Source organism: Pseudovirgaria hyperparasitica (genome assembly GCF_010093815.1).
Source record: "Pseudovirgaria hyperparasitica strain CBS 121739 unplaced genomic scaffold EJ05scaffold_18, whole genome shotgun sequence".
Classification (NCBI taxonomy): domain Eukaryota; kingdom Fungi; phylum Ascomycota; class Dothideomycetes; order Acrospermales; family Acrospermaceae; genus Pseudovirgaria; species Pseudovirgaria hyperparasitica.
This window is the reverse complement of record NW_022985566.1, coordinates 539471-564485: the sequence shown is the minus strand read 5'-3', so window position 1 is coordinate 564485 and position 25015 is coordinate 539471. Positions and strand designations below refer to the sequence as shown.

Below are 25015 nucleotides of genomic sequence, written 5' to 3'. Positions count from 1 at the left end.
CTCTCGTTGTCTGAGCTAGAGCTCTCGTTGTCTGAGCCTGCCCCAACAGCATTGCTTTCGCTCTCATCTTCGCTCGCCTCGTCGTCCCCATCCTCGTCTTCGGACGAGCTTGCTGCTGAAGACTCTACTTCGTTGTTCGCGAGCCAATCGTCCACAAGCTTAGTCAAGCTAGGAATTCCTTTAGCGCGGCCATATATGCGGTCCATTTCAGGTAGTCCTTTAGCTCTTGCACGCTTATTATGCTCTCTGAGTAGAGTCTTGGAATTCTTCGCGTAGTTGTATTCGAGGAAGAACTTGTTGACGACATCGAGGTGGACTGGCTGCGCGCAAGGTTTGCGAGCCCGGTCCTCTTCGATAGCCTTCTCCCGTATGATTCTCCTTTGTTTGGAGTTGAGTTTCTTCTCAGCGGTGGTCTTCGGAGGCTTGGCCATCTTTCTTCGAGGATCGTTTTGGTAGTAGGAGAAATGAGAATGGGTGAAGTTGTGGAGGCAACAAAATAAAAAAAAAGTTTTAAGAGCGGCCAGGGTCCAGGAAATCTTGGCACGTCGCTGTAAGAAATGTAATTAGGAAGAAGTCACCACTTCTCTAAAGCCTGTGAATGTTTAGAGACTTCTAGGTATATAGCAATTATCGCTCCCGTATTCATAAGAGGGTAGTCTAACAGTATAGTAAACCTAAAGAACTGAGTTATTCTTCAGTTCTATACTTGACCTATGCCTAAGTATGTCTGCGGAGAGGAGGACTATGCCTGATTGAGGACCCACAGCTTGGCGCCTGTACCTCCGAGGACCAGGTGCATTGGATCCGCTACTCTGCACGGCACCTTCACCACTTCCCGACTACAATCGCATCTACTTGCGACAAAGCGCGGCACCAACAGAGACTACATTACTTTGTCGCTGTAGTAAGCGGCATACTGGAAGTGTACGCGCATCACCATATCGCCATAAGCTCGCATCCCTTACACGTCATTGCCTACCTCTGACGCAGCTGTTTATAGCATAGGCTCCCACCACAAGGCTCTCTTCAACAGTCAATAAAGTGTATCTTCGAGAAGATCACCTCTTGAAGCTAAATCGAGAACAAGAGCCCCCAAACCATCAGACTCAGGCCATTGTCGGACGTACGCTGCCGGAAAGCTATTCCCTAAGTGCCCTTCGAGACGATCCTTCTCCCTCAGTGCCCTGCCGAACATAGTGGCCGCCATTAGCATGACACCCAGAGCACGCTGAAGGAGTCTGGGAGCTGGCAAATTACAGTTGCGCCAGCTACATTGGCTTTGGTCAAGCCTCCCTTGTCAGAATCAATCGCGATGAACGGGTATGGACGATCTGGCCAGGGCGATGGACCCAATGGACGTCCAAGTCCTGATCCTCGGAGGGGCTTGTCGCCTGGTCTTCCGAATGGGGCTTCTTCCATGAGCATCAATCGAGCTGAGCGATTTGAGGACGAGAAACGCCGACTTATGGATTCGTGTTTCTCAAAAATGGATCCCAACGGGCAAAGTACGTCAATAGCGTGGATAATATACTGTCATTGGGATGCATTGACTAATTGCTTTGCTAGTTGCGGAATCATACATAACTCATATTCGTGTCCAAGAAGATGGTGCATATCCTCAAAGTCCTCCGCCGCCAGAGTCACCACCGAGTAACAAGAAACCAAGAGTTATAATAGTTGCCGTCAAGAACACTGGTCGCGTGCGGATGCACAAAGCTAGGGAAAACTCCAACGGATCTTTTTCGATTGGAAAATCGTGGGGACTGGAGGAATTGTCGACACTTCAATCATATTCGCATATCAACCCTCAGACTCCAGAGGAGAAGGATCACAAGCAATGGGCCGGCGATGTGGGGTTTCTGGTCACAATGACAAAACCGTACTATTGGCAGGCTGGAACTGCAAAGGAGAAAGAGTTTTTCATCGCCAGTGTTGTCAAAATTTTTCGCAAGTACACCCAGGGAAAGGTTCCCGAACTCCTAGGTTTTAGTCCTGTGGAGATAGACGCAATGCTAGGAGGTGTAGGCGCTCAGCAGGGGAATCGTCAAGCCTCTCAGACTAGACCAGGGCAGAGACCCCCAGGATCATCAGGTGGTAGTCCTGGTCGTCAGCCACCCGTTCGTGCATCTCCAGATCTCTCAAACACGCAAAATCAGCAAGCCCCACCCCGTCGAGTACGTCCACCGCCGTCGGGACATGATGAGAGGTCGCCGAGAATCCCTCCGGAACCGTCTCAAATGTCACCTCCATTGGCACCTGGTAGAGACCCTACACGGCAGCCCAGGCCACGGCAGCTTCAGGAGCAAGCCATGAGGCCATCCCCAAGTCAAGATCAGCTAGGGAGATCCCCGATACCACCTCAGCTACTTGCAGCACAACGGCTGACGCCCCAATCTTCTCGTTCAGATTTAGAACCGCAGCGCTCCATTACGCCTGAGAGCATGTCCTCCACACCGAGTATACCTCCACGGGGAAGTCCCGATGCTCGTAAAGGTCGGCCAAACGATTCATCAGAGAACTTGAATGGAGGCCTCGGAGGTCGCTTCAGAAAGGATGCTTCACCTGACAGTCAACGGCCATCTACAGCTCAGAGTGGTTCCAGTATACCTCCTCCCAGAAATGAGGATCGACTGGAACCACGGCCACTCAATGGACTCCCAGAACGTCGACGTCCTACCATATCTGGACCTATGAGCAATGATTCTATTAGCTCGAACCGTGAGCACTCCACCGAAAAGACATCCACGACTACGGAAAGTCCAGGACCACCACCTCGGAGACGAGGTATAAACGAGACTGCTTCAGGTGCAAGCCAAGAAACTATAGAACCAGAGAAAGTACCTGCTCCTGAGAATGGAAGTTATTTCCCTGCTATGGATTCACAAAGGAACGATACATCAAAATCCACCGCCTCAGAGCTCGAGCGATTGCCTACTTCAGCCTCAGGCTCTAAAGAGGATCAGCAAGATTTGGCCTCGCCACCATTGGCATCTCCAAACTCTATGAAATCTCCCACCGATGAGAAAAACGAGTCAGTTCGACCAGGACTGGGTCCTATGGTTAAAAAGAAGACTGCTGGTGATATACTCAGGAAAGCGGCTCAGACCTATGGCGCTTTCAAACCCCGTGCTGGGGGTGCTGCGGACCGATTTGCGCCCAAAACAGCTTCGAACGAACCTGATGGTATAACTGGTGTCGTTCCAGCTCCGTCTATGAAAAGTCCTACGCCTTCGGCCGTTACCACGCCGATTGACAGCCCTACCGTCGAAACGCCGAAGCAATATGAAAAACCAGAGCCCCCGAAGCCATCCGTGAGCACGGATGCTGTACCGCAGCTTACAGTATCGAGTCCCCAGTCCCCAGGGCCGCGACCAGAAATGACATTGCCATTACAGCCACAAGTAGTACCTGAGCCATCCCCTAGTCCAGAAAAGAAGAAGCCAGAGCCAGAGAAGAAGAAGAGAAGACGGTCTATGCAACAAGTTCGTTATCTTGACAACCTAGGTGTAGACGCATCTCTCCTAGAGGGTCGAGGTCTCGATTTTGAGCAAACCCTGACCGACTTCGGTTGGGGTAACAGCGCTGTACAAACAAAGAAAATTGAGCTTATAGAAGCAGATATCCGCAGGGAACTTGGTCGTGTCGAAGCAGGGAGTTGGCTCGGGCATCTTGAGCAGAAAGACGATCGTGTCGAGACTGTTGAGAAACTCCTTGACAAAGCAATTGCCGAGTGTGAGGAGATGGAGGGCCTACTGACGCTGTACAGCGTTGAGCTAAGTAGTCTCAACGACGATATCGCATATATTGAAGCCCAAGGCCAAGGTCTACAGGTTCAAACTGCGAACCAAAAGCTTCTTCAGACCGAACTACAGCAGCTAGTTGATACACTGTCCATCACCCCAGGTCAGCTTGAGGCCCTTCGGCGAGCACAACTCGGTAAGACCGAAGGCTTGGAAGCTGTTGAATCTGCTCTGCTCTTGCTGTACAGGGCTATGAGAACTATAGATCCGTCGCTACGGCACGATAGCCCTATGAGTGATGCCATCGATTCCAACAAACGACACTCGGCATTTGGCATCAATGAAATGGGAAATATGCGTGCTTTAATAGAGAAGCGCGAGAGCTACGAAGATGAAAGCACGATCTTCTTGGAGAGACTCAAGCAATTCCTCGATATGACATTCGGCGCAGCGCTCTTAGAAACCATGGACGAAATCAAGAGGCTCAATTCAGATCACGCAAAAATCAACACAAAACTTGATATTGGAGCTCATGACAGAGCTCGCGTCGGTCTATGGCAGTACAGCCCATTACTTCTGTTTGCCAAGGAGGTCGATCGAGCAGCTTGGGATGTCCTCGTCAAGCTGTACCGGCAAAGAGCAGGCCCTGTCTATCAAGAGGAAATGCGTGACAACAATTCTGCTTGGCGAAAAAAGGCGCGCAAGCCAACTGGGGAGGAGCAAGACCTCCTTTTCACGACTCCACAGGAGAAAGAAAATGAAAGTCTCTCGACAACAGCTCGGAAGCTCACCGTAAAGCGGAGCCAGACCCTCGCCAAAGGACTGCGCTCAAGTCACCATGATCGAAATATTGATAAGCAATCAGACAAGCTCTGGCCGTACCAATCATTCAGTGGCGCGCTTGATGAGATGGCACCTCTCATATTCACAGAGCAGAACTTCATTGTTGACTTCTTCCATGCCACAGCTGCAGAAAACGCCGACTTCGCGGAAATAGTTTCGACAATACCTCTAGAGGCACGGCGAGGGACTAATTTGTATGAACGAAAGCCTTTCGAGCCTGACCGTGACATGGCGAAGCGAGTCATGGATGTAATGGATGATATTTTCTCTTTCTGGGCTACGGATATGCAATCTCTCATGGAATGGGCAGTGAAGATTGACCCTTTGTAAGTGTGCCGCTAACATTAATTTTGCGCGTATTGATGTGTATGCAGACAAGGTGTGGGCATTCTTTATGCTGTTCAGCGTAAGCTGGCCGAATACGAAGAGACCAATCAAGATTTCTTGACACGCACGCTGCAAAAGCTGAACGAACGATTGAGCGGTCTATTTCAGAGATTTGTAGATGACCAAATTCGTGCCATCGAAGACACGAAGGTCAAGATCAAGAAGCGGAAAGGCGTCATAGCATTCATGAAGACGTTCCCTCCTTTCTCAATGGCCATCGAAAACATGGTCCCTGCCTACGACGAGCATGACCGACTGGAAGTTCGTACCATGGTTGACGATGCATATGGTAAAGTCAACAAGGCCATGTTCGAGAGTTTGAAGGTCATTGCAAAAGATAGCCCTGCCGTGATGGCCGTGCAAGGTCAGGGTGATCCAGAAGATAAGGAGGCTCTAAACTACCATATCCTACACATCGAGAACATGAACCATTACATTGAAGAAGTCGACGAGCGCGGCGATCCCGTTCTGATGGAATGGCGCGGCAAGGCCATGAAGGAAATGGACGAGCACATGAGCCTCTACGTCGACGCCGTCGTCCGCCGCCCTCTCGGCAAACTCATCGAATTCATCGAATCAACCGAAGCAATGCTCGTTGCCCTGCCCTCCGGCACACCACCCACCAGCATCGCCGACCGCGCCTCTCACGGCAAACACATCTTCAAGAAAGTCATCGCCCAGTTCGACGCAAAAGAAGTCCGCAAAGGCGTCGACGCCCTGCGCAAGCGTCTCGAGAAGCATTTCGGCGATGCTGACGAGCCGGGCCTGAGCCGCAACCTCGTCCAGAAGGTCTCGAAGCAGTGCGAGGCAAAGTACATTGATGTCCATGAGCGCGCGGCCGAGGTGCGCAGGATTGTGTATGATTCTGAGACGGGACTGGAGTTCTCGCGTGCCGATGTCGAGAGTTGGTTTCGCAGGTAGTTAGCTGGAGAAAACGGAGGGGGCGCGGGGAGGGGGTGTTTCGTCTTCCTGTATATAGTATATGTTGGGATACTTAGCTGTGGGTGTGTGTTCGCGTTCGCGTGTATGTCTGTATGTACCGTGCGTGGTATGTCGAGAATGCAATGCGATAAGTGTTCACCATCTTCATTCTCCTCATCCTCCTCCTCGTCATTATCACTCACTATACTCACTCCCTCACTCACTCACTTGGATTCGCTGGGTTTTCTGGTGGTGCGTAAGCTAAGGAATATTCGAGTGGGATGGGATTGAATATGGTTGTGGCATGGGGAATCTGGTCTTATATGCTTCATATACTGGCGGGCGAGAATTGTGAGAATACCGCTTTGGGAAGTCAAGCGATAGTGTATGCCAGACAATCGATAAGGCAGAGATATGTATGGGCAGGACGAGCACAAGAGGGAACAAACAAAAACATCCGCACACAAGACCGACGGGCCTAAAAAGCACAATCTTATACATATTCTACTTCGAACTTTTATGTGAACGAACAACGCTCTATACTTTTCGGCCTCGGCCTCCGATTCCGGCTAGCGCGGCGCGTTGCTGGTCGTTTATGGTGATGGGCGGGAGAGGCTGGCCTTTGTCGTCGGGAGGAGGCTTCATGAAGCCGATAGCTACCAGGTACGCGAGGTAGACACCTACGGTATCTGCTGTTACAGCGGCGCCGGCGGAGAGATCCTGTCCAGTCCACTGAGCGTCCGCGCGGAGGGCGGCAGATGCGTTGATATCGTCTAGTTCGGGGGCTTTTGTGCCTTCCGGCATGTTTGTAGTGACCATTTCGTAGAGGGGAAGTCTGGTGAAATGTGTTAGCTAGTGTTTGGGGTGGAAGATATAGAGAGTACATACAGAGCGTGCTCTTCTCTGTTCGCTATTTCTGTAGTCTCAACGTAGCGCTCTACGCCTTTTCTCCAGTTGTCATAGTCCGTCTTCTTGACGTCGTAACCGTATACCGCGAGACAAGCACCAAACTCCTGGATAGACAGACGGGGATGTGCAGTTACTTGCGCCACACCCAATGGAACAGTAGGAGGGTTCAGTGTAGCTGCGACAACAGTACGTGCTACGTGATCGACAGGGGTCTGGTTTATGGTGTTCTGAATGTCCGGATACAGCGTGGTCTGGACACATCCCTTTAAGAAGCGTACCAGGAAGTCATCTGTGTTCGTCGTGCCACTGATGGGATGACCGGATACATAACCGGGACGGATAATGCAGCCGCGAAGCCCTCGTCTACCTGCTTGACGAACAATGAACTCGCTTGCCCATTTAGACTGGCCGTACCCGGTCGTGAGTCCTTTGCGGCTGCCCCATAAGTTGTCCGATTCGCTGACACCTGCTGCTCCAAACGCAGTATCACTCTCAGAGAGAGATACGTAGTAGTCAGTATCCAAGACGCTAGTCGAGCTGACGAACCCAAACTGTTTCGGCTTGCCTATGGCACAAAGTTGTACCAGTGCCAAAGTGCTCAGCACATTAGCTTTTCGGAGAGTAGAGTACAGATGAATCCAGTGTACTTGCGCGCCTAGATATCATGGTCAGTAAGATTACAGTGATCAACATCTTAGAGAGTAGCTCACCATTGTGTATTATCACATCGACCTCTTTGGACAAAGAATCCCAGACTTGATCTTCAAGACCAAGGTTAGGCTCGGACAAGTCTCCAACAACACATTTAATACGCGATTGCCAAGTATCATCCCAAATGCCATAGGCGCTACATTGCTTCTTGATTCTCTCAAGTCCTAATGATGGATCTTTCGCTCTTACATGAGCTATAACCGAAGTCGATGGCCTCTGTAGAACATCAAGAAGAATGTAAGCACCCAGAAAACCAGTGGCACCGGTAAGGAATACGGTTGTTGCCGCAGATGGATCTAGCGAGACAGAGCCAAAGACTTTTGGTAACTTATGGGCTAGTTCTGCAGCATCTGCAGAGTAATTCTCGTCCAAGAAGTTGACTTTGGAAAGTTCATCATTGGGATACAGCTGCAAGCCTGTAGGGTCTCTCGCGCGATCTATCTCTCTGGAGAATTCGCGTAATGTCGGATGTTGAATGATAGTCCTCATGCCAACATCTACTTCAAATCGCTTTCTGGCAGTCGACGTAAGGTTTTGTGCAATGATTGAATGGCCTCCAAGGTCCCAAAAGTTTGAGTCTGGTTCTAATGAGTCTGCTCTTACTGTTCGGATGCTTTCGGCCCACAGTTTCGCTACTTCTTTCTCAGTTGCAGAGAGTGAGGAGCTGGTGTGTGAAAAGCGTCTAGAGATTCTTCTCGGTGCAGCTGATGCTAGATCATCAGTACCGGGGTAGGGTAAGGCAGGCTTGTCGATTTTTCCTATCATGTTTAGCCATGAGTCTATAGGATGCTGGTGAAGGTAATAATGTACCATTTGGATTGAGTGGAAAGCGATACAGCGGAACGAACACGGATGGAATTGCATAGTCAGGCAGTTTCGTCTTGAGGTGTTCTCGTACATCACGGGTGAGTGACCAGAATCGCTACACAGTGTCAGACACCTTGTTAACGGCAATTTGGACTAGACGCACCTGAAGCATTCCAAGCATACTTTCGTCAGTTTGTGGGACGGTAAGTCCTCGATCATTTTCCTTAGACTCGACCCACGTGTTCCATCTGCCCATGTCCGGCACAATGTACGACACAAGTGTCGGTTCTTCATTGGCATCTCTTCGTAATAGAGTGACGTTCTCTCGGACGAGTTGATGCGAAGATAGGTGCTTGTCAATCTCACCGAGCTCTATACGAAACCCTCGTATTTTCACCTGGTTGTCGACACGACCAGTGCACTCGACATTACCATCCTCCTTTCGTCTACCAAGATCTCCGCTTCGATACATACGATCTCGGGGACCCTTGTAGAACTCTCTCCAGGGCTCCGAGTGGCCTTGCTGTTGGACTCTTTCCGTGTCCTCATCTATCCATTTTTGAGGATCGACAAACCAATTTGGCACAAACTTCTCCTTTGTGGCTTCATCCAGCCCAAGATAGCCCTCTGCCAACCCACCAGCACGTACATAGATTTCACCAGTCTCGCCTACATCACACAGTCTATTCTTGTCTTCTCGGTCTATGATCAGCATTTGTACATCTTTCATGCCACGCCCAGCAGGGATGACATCCCCAATGCTTTCGAGGAAGGCGGGTTCTGAAGTCACGCTTGGAATCTCGAAGTAGCTGACAGCTCGCTGTGTCTCTGTAGTGCCGTACATGTTGACAATGCATACATTTGGAGCGAGCTCCTGGAGGCGACGGCAGTCTCTCTTGATTAGGATATCTCCGACAAAAAAAGCATGGTGTAGAGTTGGGAACTGTGTCATTGTACCACCGACAAGAATTTGACCCATGGCAGGAGTTAGATGAGTGACATTGGCCCCCTCGCGTCGCATCCACTCTGCTAATCTCTCATGCTGGATGTCGTCTTTTGACGGGACCAGTAGTCTGGCTCCAAGAAAGAGTGGTGTGAAAATGTCTCGTTGAATAGGGTCATGCGCGATTCCAGAGAGCATAGTGAAGGCATCGTTTTCGGTAAGTTTGAACTGCTCTGACATCCAATCGAAGTAGTATGCTAGCGAGAAATGACGTCCTTTGACACCTTTTGGTCTTCCTTCAGAGCCTGAGGTAAAGCTCAAAGTAGGAGTGGAGTCTGGTCCTACTACCACTCCAGGCATATCCGACTTCAGCAAGGCTTGCTCTTCCAGACAATCTCTTCCATCGACCATACCCCCAAGAAGCGTACCATCATCTACAATCTTCAGCGCTGGAACCTCGACTCTCAACTGTAAGGTGGTATCGATGAAGTCTCGCACTTTCTCAGTGAGCGGTCCCGCCTCTTCTGTCGCTTTCTCCAAGATAACTAGTGCCCGAGGTCGAGAGACATCCAAATATATGATCTGTCTATCTGGAGGATATAACGGATCGAGGACCGAAAACGTAGCTCCAGACATCAATGTACCGAGTATAGCTACGCATAGGTGGACTGATCTATGGGCATATATCATCACGACTTCCCCTCGTTGCACACCCGAGGAAGTGAGCTTGTGCGCGAGCTGACATGATGCCTCAAAGATGTGGCGATAGGTGAATTCTCGTCTCGGAGTAGAGGAGGTCGCGGTTTCGATGACACAGGGTCGTTCCGGGTGTTTCTTTGCGTCTGGATATGTTCAGTAGTAGCCATGTCATGTCTCAGGAACTATTAACTGACTTGCAGCAAAAATCTCGTGAATTGCGCCTCTGTATGAAGACCAATGCAGATCCGCGGTCGGATCTGGAAGGGCAGCAGACATGGCAGATAGACGCAGGCCTAGTGGTCTATAGGGTAAAAGCAAGGTAAAATCCGGTCATTCGGGACCAATTGAGCTGTGGGTGCTGCTATGTGACTATGCGCAAAGTTTACAGCGCGAACGATCTGAGTCACTCTAGAACTTACTGAGAAATCCTGAATGACGTGGGGAAATGCTGTCGCAATGAAATTTAGTTGCCGAATCCGGTATCGGAGCTACGGCCTGGTGCGTACATTTGCTACCTTGTCTATAAATAAGCTATAACGTACGACGCGTGCTAAACCCTCCACCAAACTCAATTTCGGCCAGTAAGTAATGCTAAAGAGACGAGTCTTCATCAGAACCTCATCTAACTCTAGTTCTTAAAGATAATTCGATCACATAATGGCGCATGAAGAAGCGTTGTACCCAGCTTAAAATGCCAATGATTAAAACCACCCCAAATAGTCTTCTCAGAGAAACTCGAGATGCAACATCGGAGGCCTTCTCGATAAAACCGACTCCATACAAATGAAAAGTCTTCGTTCAATATTCTGTGACGAGACCAGAAGATTAGGCCAGCATGATCAGTCCATCCTGAATACGTTGGGAGATACTATCTGAAAATTTTCTCTTTCTAAAATCTGTATTTGAGGTACAATCTTCGGTAATGATATAAGTTGAGTCGTCATGGTGGTTCAAAAAATGCCAAGTCTCACTCTGCCAGTCATGATGGGATTTAGTAAGGCTCACTTGGTAGATTGTGATTGATGGCACTGCACCAGAACAGCATCGCCCAGTTGAAATGCTAACTTCGGCCTCTTGAATGCTTATACTACAGCGTGTATAACCGCGTATTGAAGAGGATATTATTACGAAAACGCAGTTTCGTATGTGTGTCGAAGCACTTTGGGTGCAGATCAAGACGGTGTTATAAGCATGATAACACTTCTATTCATTACCTGCCGTTAGTATGAAGTCTCTAGATGATGAATCACATACCCACACCGGCAAAAAAACCATATAGTCGTCCTGACGTTATCATGTTGTACTGTACTGCACAGCGAGGTAGTACATGAGTTAGATAAACCATGCAAGAAATTAGTCACGCCGTAAGGAAATTGTACCTACGTAACGCATTGTTGTTGAATCAACTAGAGCTGATCTCACGCATGCAGTGTGTAGTAACACGAATCTTATAATGTGCGAGGTCAGCAGCCCAAAATTCGGGCATCCTATCATCCATGCAGGAAGCATTTACTACAGGAACGCTGTCCAGCCTAGTCCCGTTCAAAAACGAGGCACGAAGACAACCCGATAAGGCTAGAAATATAACTTGAAGGCAAGTTCTGTGGAGAATGACGAATGATATTATTTGCATCGTTGTGGCTGTGCGTTGCATGTACTTAGGTAGGCTGACAGGTGAGTAGATTTATTGGTGGCAGCGCAGCCTCAGCGCTCGTTCTTGCGGTCTAGATTTATTACTTTAACCGAACCTTGGACAGTGCTTTCCGGACTTCCACACGTCGCAGCCCAGAGAGAACAGAACATCATAATTACTTGGGAGCTATCAAGCAAATCAAGGCGTCACCACCAACTCCATATGACTTCAGCGGTTCCTACGCGCAGAGTGCACTGCGTAACATGATGAGCAACTGAGTGTTGGTGGTTGCGACTACCTCAGCCAGATGAGATGAGGCACAACAGAAACACTGGGACGGCCCCAACAAGCGTGGCTAAGGGTAGTTGAAACCGTGGGTCGACTGGTATGCAGTAATGCTGATACGAGGCGAATGCGACTCGGCCGGGAACACTGACATGAGGTGCAATGTATCGGGCGGTGGGATGATGTTGAAAATCGTTTTTCTTACACACATAAGACTTCGGTTTTATAACTCACCTGTCTATGTTCATGAGTACGGTTGTCAGAGGTGATAATTGCTGTGTGTTTGTGATGCACTGGGTGGCGGTTCTTGGATGTCCATGGATCCATCTAGATGTCTGGTAAACGAGTTCTCCAAATCTCTGCTTCACTAGCTTCGTGCCGTTGCCTAGCTCCCGGAGCCAGTCTGTGCCATTGACCACTACATACTTATAGACCAAACTGGACTATAGCATCTTACTGTAGATAAAAGTAGACCTTTCTCATATCAATGAAGTCCTTAGAGCATTTGATTCTTATAGAACATAATATATAACGACGAGATGTCTATTGAAGTTCCATGTAAGCTGCGTTGCTTCTTAGATATATCAACTGCGTCTTTCCATTTTCCTCTTGGGAGGTCATAAAACACGTATGTACTAGAGACATTAGGAACTGCTAGAGTATAAAAGCTCAAAGCAGTCTATGATCTTCATTAACATTTTCTCGATCAATTATAGGTTGTTAGGCAACCTAGGAAGTCACTTTTACATCACCCCATGTCTGCGACAATACGACGTAGTTCTTATCTTGCAGGGCTTGAAGGTTATTGATGAAGAATAATTAAGATTAGACATTTATTATATGACAACGGCATTTATAGGATAAGTCTCTCAATGTTACTCTCTGTAGCCGTTGCACGGCTTAGCTGCGTTCTCCTCGAGGCATAGAAATATACATAGAATCAAACATTGAAGGACTCTTCTACTCATTAAGGTACATGATTAGAACCTCGTAGCACGTTTTGAAGTGCGCTGTAATGGTTAGCGGGCTGAAACTACCGAGAACGTCCGGAGGGTTGCATATGGCTTGAGACATGACCTGGCGCAATGAGGGTTTATCACCGAGTAGGATGCCTTCGCAGAGTGCGGGCCGATTAGCTGCTGCGCCCAGCTGCGTGTGAACCATCCAGTTTATTTCAACACTAGTTTCCATTGGTTCCGGGGGTAATGTTAACTACTTGGTTGAGTGGTTCTTTGTTCTGTACTCAAGAAGATAAATAGTAATTAATTAGACATAGCATCACTCAGCCCTGTACAGAATTGTAGCATTAAGGAAATTGCCTCCAGAAAGTACAAACGGATCCTGCGTAAATAGATGGGGTCCTTGGCAGCATGCCTGAAGTAAGCAGACGGTGCTATTAGTCCCATATCTAGCCATTCAAGCGTCGTTCTGGACATGTTGTGATGATAGCTCTTCATTGTCGTCGGCCTCCCCCAAGTGAGAGATGATTGGAAGGCTACGGATCGGGCCAGTCGGCCCCAAAGGCTGCTCAGCTGTGGCGTATACCTGCTCGGTCAGTGGATGACAGCGTAAGTGAATCACGCCAAATACATTTCGTGTTCAATTATGCGGCCAAAAATAAGCAAAGCTAGCTACTTAAGGGGTTAGGTGACCACAGGCAGTGGAAAAACCACGCGTTTCAGCGCCAGTTGGTGTTCATTGCTCACCGTATCCACAGCACCTAGCCCCAGACCTAGAGGGGAACTTGGGCAGCGGCAAGAGAAATGTGGGAACAAGACGAGAGACAACAGTTACAAGGATCCTGCATTGCCCGCGCCGTCAACATCGACTTTTGGTTTTAAGGCTGTCCCGGGCCACTCTAATTATCATTATTTCCCTCTTCCTCAACTCGTGCATTGCTTCTGCTTGCATTTGCATTTGCACTCAACTCCACTACCAAGGAATACCAAGCCTCCAAGCTCCAGCTTAGAACTACAGTACTGCTGCCATCATGTCGTTCCCCGCCCATCGTCTGTCCATTTCTACCAAAAATCGACCTTCGTCGCTTCAAGGCATCAGCAAGCCCAAGGAGCGTCGATTCTCCTCCAACCAGCAGAGCGAAAATGGTAAGCAAGCCTTTGTTGTTTCACACGAGCTTCATGCCTGCCTGAATTTTGATTTGCACCTTGTGTTACACTTATTTCGCTACACTAGCCTTGGCTAACGAGCTACCCCTCCGACAGAGCTTCAATCGCAGATTCACCGTCAGTTCCGTGACGCTCACGAGGGCCACAAGCCTCACGCCGGACTCGATGCTTCTCGTGCCTCTACAGGTGTCGTCTGGACTTCAGAGCGCGCCTACGAGCATGGCTTCGCAGAAAACCCAGCGGCTTGGTCCAACTTGGGGCAAGGTGCTCCCGAGGTCGAGGACGAGATCGATGGCACATTCGTCCGCCCACACAAGATTGACGTTACCATGACCGGCAGAGAATATGGACCTACCGCTGGTATTCGCCCTTTGAGAGAGGCGGTCGCCAATCTCTACAACGAGCATCACAGACAGGGAAAAGAGAGCAAGTACACGTGGGAGAACGTCTGTATCGTTCCCGGTGGACGTGCTGGTCTCATCCGTATTGCTGCAGTTTTGGGCAACACATACCTGGGTTTCTTCATTCCGGACTACACGGCGTATAACGAGATGTTGTCGCTCTTCCGTAACGTATGCTCCTCCAGTCGCTGGGGCCTGTGTATAATCATAAAGTGACGAGCTAACAATTACACCCAGATTGCCGCTATTCCTATTCCTCTATCTCGCGACGATGGATACCATATCCACCCGGATAAGATTGCGGAGGAAATTGCCCGTGGTACATCTGTCATCCTGACTTCCAACCCTCGTAACCCAACCGGTCAGATGATCACCAACCCTGAGCTTGCCCAGATCCAGGATATCTGCCGTGACCGTGCCACGTTGGTTATGGACGAATTTTACTGCGGCTACAACTACACCACAGAGTGCGATGGCACTGTTATCTCAGCTGCCGAAAATGTCGAGGATGTGGACGAAGACGACGTCCTCATCATTGACGGTATGACCAAGCGCTTCCGCCTGCCCGGCTGGAGAGTCGCATGGGTCATTGGACCCAAGGAATTCATCAAGGCAATTGGCTCTTGTGGTTCGTACCTCGATGGAGGCTGCAATGTTCCTTTCCAGGAGGCCGCAATCCCTATGCTTGAGCCACACAAAGTCCGTCACGAGATGCGCGCTCTCCAGACCCACTTTAAGACAAAGCGTGATTATGTTGTGGGTCGTCTTGAGGCAATGGGCTTTTCTCTTGGCTACTGCCCGAACTCCACCTTTTACTTGTGGCTCGACCTATCTGAACTGCCCATAGAGATCAACGATGGTCTGAACTTCTTTCAAGCTCTGCTTGCGGAGAAGACAATTGTTGTTCCGGGTATCTTCTTCGACTTAAATCCCAGCAAGCGTCGTGATCTGTTTGACTCTCCTTGTCATCACTTCGTACGTATCTCGTATGGTCCGCGCATGGACAACCTCGTCAAGGGTATGGATGCCATTGAGCGCGTCTTGAAGAAGTATGGCGCATTCAAGTTCGCCGACAAGCGTGATGATGCTGCCATCGAAAGCCCCATCTACCCGACCAGTCCAAAAGTTACCCGCAAGTCGGGCGCATAGATGTGGCACGCGAGATCTCGGAGGCGACGTGGCAAACCACTCGACCTCATCATCCTTGCTTGGATTAATGAATGTCTGGTATACGTGCAATTTATGTTTTGTGGTTTGAATACAGCAGCCCGAACAGGGGATGGAATTGGATAATGTGCTCATAGACACTACTATTTGGGTCAAAGAACATAGCTTAGATATTCGTGATACCTTAGATAGCGGTAATAGACCGTCTTGATACCTCTGGCCTAGTGTCTTGCTTTCGAATCATATAAAGAGTATACTGTATTGGTTCACTACAGGGCTTGGACTGCGTCTCTAAGCATCCGTCCTAAACCAAGCATATGCTGGATATACGATATTGTACAACTATATACAGATGGGCGACCAGCCCTGAACTCCACGCAATGCATCTCGTCTGCTCGAATATGCCAGTGTAATCAAGTTCCATCTCTGTTCAAATCCCTCCAGAGTTGCAGGAAGGCCTCGCCCTTGATTGGGTCGAGGTCACTACCTTCTCCGGGCTCCTTGGGCATGTCTCTAGGATGTTCGATCAACTTGCTCGTGAACGGCGTCAACTACATCACACATCAGCATTCATTCACACGGCACCCAACTCCGACCATATTTCCTTTTCCCTTCCTGCATTTCTCTCTTGTGGATAAGAAAGAGTATCCGACTCACCCTGCACCCGTTCAGATCCGGCACCACATACGTGCGCACCTTGCTATAATCAACTCGATATACCCTGCGCTTTTGCAGGACATTGTGTCCCTTCTGAAACGATCCATGCGAGCCGACCTTGTTGCCCTTGTAGAAGTACTTGTTACCCTTTTTCGGCGTCAGGGGGATGAATTTGCGCCAGGAGCCTGTGTTGATTTCGTACGCTTTGGCCTGCAGTGTTGGCGTTGATTTGAAGGCTGTGAGGAGACTGGCTGTAGGCTTGAACATCTGCAGCGTAGGCGTGGCTTTGAACATGGTGGTGGTATGGGAGGAAATGGAGATCGGTCGCGGTCGACGGACGGGTGAGGATGGAGATCGGAGAAGTGATTGATTGATGCGTGAGGTAAACTCGTCGGCGATGCTCGAGCTCTGTATCAACTTCCTACGAGACCTCCGCGTTTTGCGGCGCCCTCCGCGGAAGAACCTCGGCGTCACAAAGGAATTTTAGACGACGCCAAGATTTCAGTCTAAATTTCTAAGCATGGATATGTGCGAAACCTACTGAAGTCACCAAAAGCACTTCCCATCACATAAATCTGCGACATGGCACCCCGTATAGCACGCAGCTCGGTTGTCTCGGCCTCGTCGTCGAAGACCAAGAAACCGCGACAAAAATCTGGAAAGTCTCAGAAGCGCAGCCTCAATGCGTACTCCATCGCCGAGGCCGAGAATCCTGAACGGTCGAAGGTCCGCAAGCATCGCTTAGGTGACCTAGATGAAGCGCTGCCCGATCGCAAACGGGCAAGACCAGACTCGGACGAGGAACAACATGAGGACGGCGAAGATGAGGAGGATCGTTCACGTCATCGTAAATCGGCCAGAAAAGGCGGGGATTCTGACCTTGACGAGGGAAGCGACAGCGATGGCAACACATGGCAGATGGGCAACGTGGATGATGAAGATGATAGTGACATTGATAGTGACGAAGCTTTTGGCGAAAGCGACGAAGAGAGATTTGAGGGATACGCATTTCGTGGTAGTAGTAGCACACAAGCTAAAAAGATGCGGCAAAGGAAAACCAAAAACGACCAGGAACTGACTTTGGATGAAGAGGACGAGATGGAAGAGGATAGTGATGATAGTCTTGGCGAGGATGCTGTTGATCTTGCCACTATGCTAGACAACTACGAGGATAGCGGAGATGAGAAGCCTGCCGTCAGAGGGAAGAAGCGTCATACTGAGGAGGCCTTTGATGGGTTTTCGAATGAATCCGACCAGGAGGATGACGGGCCTTCCGACATATCGTTATCAGACGCAGAAGGCGAAACAGAAGATCCTCAACAGCTCCGTAGACTTCAAGATCTCATCTCCTCGATGACACCAGCCGAGGAAGCAGCGGAACGGAAAAGAAAAGGCTATGATGCCCTCGAAGCATCAGCGCCATCAGACTCAGCAACGATTGGTTCAGGGAAGATCGACCTGGCGGATCTGATTCCCGCGACGGCAGGCTCCAAGTTGAGACAAGCTGCAAAAATCTTGCGAGATGATGTGAAGGCTTCGAAGCGAAACGGTATACCCGCCAAAGTCGAAGTCCCACTACCCAAACGACAGCAGGACAAATTAGACCGCATTGCAGCCAACAAAAAGACCAAAGAGACACTTGAACGATGGACCGATACAGTGCAACGAAATCGTCAAGCGGAGCATCTCTCCTTTCCACTCAAGCATGGTGATGAAACTGAGCTCGAGGGTAGTCGGCGATTCCTCCCCACGACCAAACCACAGAATGATCTGGAAAGTAACATTCAAAATATCTTACTCCAGAGCGGCCTGATGAAACAGAATGGTCAGACGGATGAAGACAAGATTCGCCAATTCGAAGAACTGGAAACGAAAAAGCTGCCACAGGAAGAAGTCGAGGCCCGACGCGCCGAATTACGCAAAGCTCGAGAACTGCTCTTCCGCGAAGAAGTTCGTGCGAAACGTATCAAGAAGATCAAAAGCAAGTCCTATCGTCGAGTGCACCGAAAAGAGCGTGAGAGACTGGAACAGAAGGAGCGTGCTATGCTTGAGGCCGAGAGAGTCGACTTGGAAGAGGAGGAGCGCGAATTAAATGACCGCCGCCGTGCAGAAGAGCGCATGGGCGCCAAGCATCGCGAGAGCAAATGGGCTAAAGGTGTGAAAAAGAGCGGTAAAGCAGCTTGGGACGATGATGCTAGGGATGGAGTGACTGAGATGGCCCGTCGGAATGAGGAGCTGCGCAAGCGCATGTCAGGCAAAGACGTACGGAATGAAAACGAAGCCGATTCCGATGTCAGTAGCGGCGATGATGAGAGCGAAGTCGAAGACGAAGAAGAGCGCCAGGCCCGTAAGATTGGGCGCCAGCTGCAGCGCGTATCTGCTCAAGATGTTCCAGATGGTCCCGGTTCGAAGCTTGCCAACATGGCTTTTATGAAGAAGGCGGAGGCGGCTCGTCAAGCACAGAATGATGAAGATATAAAGCAGATGCGGAAGGATTTAGACGGCGAGGAGACGGATAGTGATGAGGCCGAGGAGCGCATCGCGAATGCTGGGCGTCGGAAGTACGGTCCTGTAGAACTACCTTTGGAGAAGGCGTCCAAGGAAGCTCGAAATGCTTTCGAAGAACACGACAGCTCCGACGACGAACCTGTAGACGACAAAGAAGTCAAGATTATCCTGGACAACAAGCAAACCCCGAAAACGCGCAGCACGAAAAATCAGTCAGTAAAATCGAAATCCAACAGAACAAGGACAAACGAAATAACGAGTCTTGATCAAACTGCTCAGCCCGTAGAGAACCCCTGGCTTACAGGACCCAAGATGACTAAGAAATCCGACGGACAACAAGCACTGCCTGAATTACAGACAACTACTATCCTCAAGCCGAAGAAGCCGTCGAAGCAGAAGCAGAAGCCAAAGACGACTGGAGTAGAGGTTGTTTCCGCTCCAGATGCTGATGGCTGGCAAACGGTGTCATACGGTAATGACGAGCAAGACGATGACAGCGATGCTGACTCAGTGGACTCCCTGGTGATACGGCACCGCGACATCATGAAGCGTGGGTTTGCAGGTGATGATGCTGTAGCCGATTTCGAGGCCGAGAAAAATGCACTCGTCGAAGAGGAAGACGAAAAGGTCGTGGACGACACTATTCCCGGTTGGGGAACATGGGTCGGCAGTGGCCTTACGAAGCGTGAGCAGGCGAGAAACAAAGGCAAGGTTATGCGTAAGCAAGAAGGAGTTAAGCCGAGCGATCGAAAAGACGCAAAGCTTGAAAGGGTTATCATCAACGAGAAGCGTGTCAGAAAGAATTCAAGATACCTGGCGACCCAGCTACCGCATGAATTCGAAAATAGAGCACAGTACGAACGCTCGCTCAGGATGCCGAAAGGCGTTGAGTGGAATACAGTGCAGACTTTCGCGGATGGTACGAAGCCTAGGTTGCTCATGAAGCAGGGAATTATTTTGCCGCCAGAGCGACCTATGGTTTAGCTGAACATGATGGAGAGTTAATAGAGTATATCAAAATCATCTCCCAGTCAACCCATGCCCTCTCTGATTGGTAGTGTCCTGTGTCTGCTCAAACGAATCGCTTCATTCGATCGTATGACAAGATCTGCCAGCTTTGGGCAAGTGCGGCCACATCAGTATTACCTTACCAGGCGAAAGCTACCTAAGCTTTTTCTCAGGTCCACATGAATCGTGGATTCTCACGTTGTCCGTCAACCTCCATCACCTCACCTTGATCATCTATTCTTTCGAGTATGCTCCATATCCTACCGTCGAAGCAGGCATCCCTCGACATGAGTATTAGTATGGCAGAGAATGCGGGGGCGCGCAATATTTTTGTGCCCATCGACAACAATGCGCCTCCTAGAAACATTCCTCGCGAGGAGTACCATCCCGTTCCGCGCAAAGGGGTCATTAGAGATTCCTCGGAGCCCATTCAGACGAACAAGTTCTACGCCAACCTTTTCCTAGAAGAGCAACAGCATACTGTTTGGACACATCCATACTCCATTTGGTGGAGCAAAGGCAACGGCAATGCGAAGAGTTGGGGCTTATCAATTTCTCATATTGAGCGCAATCAGCTCGTAGTACAACCTGTATCAGATCGATCCTCGCAGAATTCTCCGTCTCGCTATTTCCTCAACCCTACATTCATCCAGTCGATTACCCTCTCTGCGGCGGAATTGGGTCCAGAAACAAGGCTTACAACTGACTCTCACCGGGCCTTTTCTGTGAACGTCAATCTCCAAGGGTCCAGTGAGTGCTATTGGACGAGACTACAATTTCCATTGACCCAGGGTATGGGATTCGTGACTGGAAAATACATCAATGCTACTCCTTTGATCCAGTCTGGTGTCTTCTTTCGATCTTTTACCGGTCCGGCTCTTGTTGACTCTGCTTCGTGTAAGGATTACGGTGCGACCTACAGGTTTATCACTGTCTTGGAAGACGGCAATATGTGGGCACTGTATATGACACCTTCGAACCAGCCATACGATCCGTTCAGCTTGAGATTAAGGGACAACAGTACAGTTGCTGGCAATGAGCACTTCTCGGGCCTCATACAAGTGGCCAAGATCTCCGGAGGCAGTCAATCTCCTGAGGCCCTCGCGGTGTTTGATAGGTCTGCGGGAGCATACCCGCAATCTGCTGACATCTCAGGTTCTGTGAGCGAGAACGTAGGGAGTTATACATTCTCTTGGACAAAGCATGGCATTCAAGGCAAGCCGTTGCTCATGTATGCTCTGCCTCACCATGTCGAGTCAATGGATGTGGCGACGTTACAAGCGAAAACTCACATACAGTTGCAAACTACCACCAAAGGCGTTGCGACAGCATTTCAAGCGGACAGGCTTACATTTACCATGGTAGAAAGCAACCTACCCACAGACATGGGCTTTGGACCGTGGGGCCCCGTGAAGAGAGATGTTCGTTCTTTCGCACCTCATCTCACCGCACAATTGAGTAGGTACGGTCAATCTGAGCTATCGCAGGATATGGATCGGCAATCAAACCTCAACTCCATGTATTTCAGCGGCAAAGCGCTTGCCAAGTTCGCAACTATTGCATACGTGACAAACGACATAGCGCAGAACCCAGACGCCGCACGTGCTGGGCTGGCCAAGCTCAAGGCAGCTTTCAATACTTTTGTGCAGAACAAGCAGCCTCTCCCTTTGGTTTACGACCTTGCATGGAAGGGCATTGTCTCCAGCGGAGGTTACGAGGACAAGAATCTCGACTTCGGCAATACGTACTATAACGACCATCATTTTCACTATGGCTACTTCGTATACGCAGCAGCAGTGATTGGCTATCTTGATCCCGACTGGCTGCATCAAGGCACGAACAAAGCCTGGGTGCAAATGCTCGTCAAAGACTTTGCAAACTCCAGTACTGACAGCGTACTACCGTTCTACCGCTCCTTCGACTGGTTCTGTGGTCATTCATGGGCAAAGGGACTCTTCGAGAGCGCCGACGGCAAGGACCAAGAGTCGTCGTCCGAAGACGTGTTCGCAGCATATGCCCTGAAGATGTGGGGTCACGTTATCGGCGACAGGGCCATGGAATCGCGCGGCAACCTCATGCTCTCAATCCTGTCACGCACACTGGACAGCTACTACCTCATGCGCTCGAACAATACGATCCACCCGCCCTCTTTCATCCCAAACAAGGTCGTGGGTATAATGTTCGAGAACAAAGCAGATTGCGCCACATATTTCGGTCTCAGACCGGAATACATCCACGGCATCCACATGTTACCCCTTTGTCCCGCAACCGCATTCACACGTCGCTCGGAATTTGCCAAGGAGGAATTCGAAGCCGTCTTCGAGGGCAGGCTGCAGGACGTGGGCGGTGGCTGGCTCGGTATCATCATGGCTAACGTCGCACTGTTTGACCCACAGAGAGCGTACAGGTTCTTTGCAGATGATGCGTTTAAAGATGAGTGGCTGGATGATGGTGCGAGTAGAACTTGGTACTTGTGCTGGTGTGCAGCGCTGGGAGGTGTTTGATGGATTGTGTCGTATTGTATTGTTTTCGCCAGGCAGTGGATACGCTCCGGTAAGAGTACGAGTCCCGAGAGCGAGATATGCTTCGGAGTAGCGCTCGTCTTCATGTCCTGGTGAGGTACGTCGTTCGCTCGTCAGCGCATGTCTATATTGCTACCCACATACGCGCTCTTCGATACGTCATGAGGCCTCTGAGATCTCTAGTTCCTGGCTACTCGTCAATGGCGGCGACGATGTAGTATACCTCTGGACTCCTGTATGTAGCCCCTACCTTGAAAATACCAATTCTTCTATTTTCTCCTCATTCCTTCTCATAATCAATAGATCAACCTAAAGAAGACAATCCTTCTCGACCTCTTTCTCGACCTCTTGTCTAGCAATGTCATTATGCACTATTTTGCGATCTATGATCTGCTTATATCTTCCATTATCTGTACATGTATGGCGTTATCCGCAGTTGTATACTTGTAGGCGTGATCGTGTATGTGAGTGTATACACGTAACATATCTATACAGCAGAGATAGGCAATGTGCTATAGAATATTGTGATACTACGACGACGCTGGACAGAGATGGATTGATGGATATACACCGTTTTGGGGTTGATTGTAGAGTTTCTCATTGTGTATAGGGATAGGGATATAGTGGAAGAGCCGGGGCCACGGATGGTGGAAGTTCAAGGGGCCGTGTGGATTTTTCGTATTTGAATACGAGAAAGGGGCTGGGGTCGTAACTTGGGATTGAGAAACGATGGGTATGTATCGATGACAGTGATGCAGAGAGGGCGATAGTGATGGTGATACTTGATATAATTAATACAATTGACTTTAAGTGCGCTTTTAGGCGTGTGATGTTGTGGTGTTTGCATGGTCAGGGGGTGAGGTTGAGGTGTGAGCAGACTTCCTATCAAACAATCAGTTCAATTCTATGCCTATATTTAAAGTTAAACTAAAGTACTTTAGTTTACCCTACTATATATTTAAACTAAACTATTAGTTCTAGTAGTAGAATTAAAGTTAACTAAGTTAAACTAAAGTTTAGTAGGTAGTCGAAGAATCTCGTAAACATAGTTAAAATATCATATATTTAAGACTATATAGTCGATTTTCGTACGCCTTAGTATATACCTAGGTAGATTTAAGTACTAAATCATCTAAATTTAATAAGAAACTAACTAGTATACTTTTACGTAAGCTACTAGTTATAGATAAGGCTATAATACTACTAACTCTTTAAATCTTATAGATAGCTAATTAATAGTAGGCTTATCTTACTTTGTTATAGTATAATTATATCTTCTATCTTACTAAATATATATTTATTATTATAGCTTAAAGCTAGTATAGAGAGTACGTTAATTATAAGTTTATAAAGGTAAAGAAACTTATTCTTTCTATCTAGCTACTACTAGATTAGACTATCTATAAGATTAGACTTACTATTAAGGCGACGATAGATACTTAGCTTATTCTCCTCTTACCTTTTAGGGCCCTTTATCTTTATTTTATCTAAGTATTACTCTACTTATAATAGCTAAGGTAGAGATTATATAACTAGAAGAGGTAGAGATAGTAGCGAGAAGGGTAATAGAGATTAGTATAAGTAATAGAGTATAAGAAAGTCTAATTTTAGGCTATCTCGTAATACCTATAGATATAAGTCTATTAGATCCTTATTATCTTACTTAAAGAAGTATTTCTATATAGAATAAAGATATATAGTAGTATAATATATAACGTTTTCCTTTACTAGGTTATAGTACTTTACTAGCTTACTTCTTATGTTATTAATTATAATCTATAAATAGTCTTTAAGCGGTAGATTAGGCTATACTTTACCGATAGATATAATAGAAGTAGATTTAGAAAACCTAAGGTTATTAAAGTATAATTCTAGGAAGCATATTAATAGAAGAATTTACTAGATTACTCTATAATTAGCCTTATAGCCTCTTTCTTTAGTTTATAGAAGTACTTTCTTAATAGATAAGAGAGTATTAACGTATATATAAATAATACTCTAGTTATAGTTATTAAGTCTACCTTCTATAATAAATAATAGGATTCTATTCGCTAAGTTAACTACTTTATTATTAGAGTCTTTATCTTTAGTATCTATAAAGAGATCTCGGTTAGACTACTATAGATTACTACGTCGCTAACTTTAGAAGAGAATTTCCTTAATAAACTTATTAATTATAGCTTATAATATAAGGCTACGCTCCATGAAGTCGTAATAGCTATTCTAGCGCGTCTTAACTAGCTTCTTTAGTTAAACTAGGATAAACTTTATATCCTTTATAAGCGTGTTCTTATTATAAATCTTCTTCTATATAGCCTCGAACCTCTAGCGTCTCTTAGTAGAGTAATAGATAAAGTAGATAATAGACTAGAGTACTATAATTAGACCTTTTTTCCGCTATTCTTAAAGGAAGGTAAGCTTGGCGATAAGATCCTTAGATAACTTATTAAATATATTCTTATCCTTACTAAAAAGAAGCGCCTAGGCGATAAGATTAAGGTAGTATAGAAAGTAATAAAGACGTGAATATTTACCTATACTAGGAAGTTCCTTTATAAGGAGTTCCACCGCTATAGTATTATTACTTACTCTATTAAGGATGAAGTAGCTAACTCTATCTTCGATCCTCTATCTCTTAAGTATAGCTATTATTAGATTCTTAAAGTTTTTACCGGTATAGCTACCTATAATAAACCTTTTCTACTAAGGATACGGCTTATCCCTAAAGTAGTCTATTATATAGAGTAT

The 25015-nt window shown here is 48.0% G+C and overlaps 6 protein-coding genes across 6 annotated transcripts; 4 read left to right on the top strand and 2 right to left on the bottom strand.

The window, feature by feature from the left end:
* Positions 1–823: 823 nt before the first annotated feature.
* Positions 824–6390, top strand: EJ05DRAFT_514463 (uncharacterized protein). The gene is made up of 3 exons (XM_033748532.1): positions 824–1505; positions 1567–4909; positions 4958–6390. The coding sequence occupies exons 1-3, from the start codon at positions 1313–1315 to the stop codon at positions 5889–5891; spliced, it is 4470 nt and encodes a 1489-aa protein (XP_033596429.1). The 5' UTR covers positions 824–1312; the 3' UTR covers positions 5892–6390.
* A 10-nt stretch (positions 6391–6400) lies between these two features.
* Positions 6401–10388, bottom strand: EJ05DRAFT_161478 (alpha-aminoadipate reductase). Its single transcript, XM_033739415.1, has 6 exons — positions 10155–10388; positions 8482–10103; positions 8322–8433; positions 7511–8269; positions 6780–7455; positions 6401–6726 (listed from the first exon to the last, which is right to left on the bottom strand). Exons 1-6 carry the CDS (start codon positions 10234–10236, stop codon positions 6429–6431), a joined length of 3549 nt encoding a protein of 1182 aa, XP_033596428.1. The 5' UTR covers positions 10237–10388; the 3' UTR covers positions 6401–6428.
* A 3171-nt stretch (positions 10389–13559) lies between these two features.
* EJ05DRAFT_479990 (class I/II aminotransferas-like protein) lies at positions 13560–15847 on the top strand. The gene is made up of 3 exons (XM_033744786.1): positions 13560–13983; positions 14101–14576; positions 14643–15847. The coding sequence occupies exons 1-3, from the start codon at positions 13869–13871 to the stop codon at positions 15552–15554; spliced, it is 1503 nt and encodes a 500-aa protein (XP_033596427.1). The 5' UTR covers positions 13560–13868; the 3' UTR covers positions 15555–15847.
* On the bottom strand, positions 15778–16693 carry EJ05DRAFT_479989 (uncharacterized protein). Its single transcript, XM_033744785.1, has 2 exons — positions 16230–16693; positions 15778–16123 (listed from the first exon to the last, which is right to left on the bottom strand). Exons 1-2 carry the CDS (start codon positions 16521–16523, stop codon positions 15986–15988), a joined length of 432 nt encoding a protein of 143 aa, XP_033596426.1. The 5' UTR covers positions 16524–16693; the 3' UTR covers positions 15778–15985.
* Positions 16694–17183: 490 nt separating this feature from the next.
* On the top strand, positions 17184–18663 carry EJ05DRAFT_479988 (Utp14-domain-containing protein; the record flags this gene model as incomplete). Its single annotated transcript, XM_033744784.1, has 1 exon — positions 17184–18663. A coding segment is annotated over exon 1 (1393 nt), but the record flags the coding sequence as incomplete, so codon positions are not given.
* Positions 18664–20044: 1381 nt separating this feature from the next.
* On the top strand, positions 20045–22249 carry EJ05DRAFT_444346 (endo-1,3-beta-glucanase; the record flags this gene model as incomplete). Its single annotated transcript, XM_033742122.1, has 1 exon — positions 20045–22249. One exon carries the CDS (start codon positions 20045–20047, stop codon positions 22247–22249), a length of 2205 nt encoding a protein of 734 aa, XP_033596424.1.
* Between the last annotated feature and the right edge of the window lie 2766 nt (positions 22250–25015).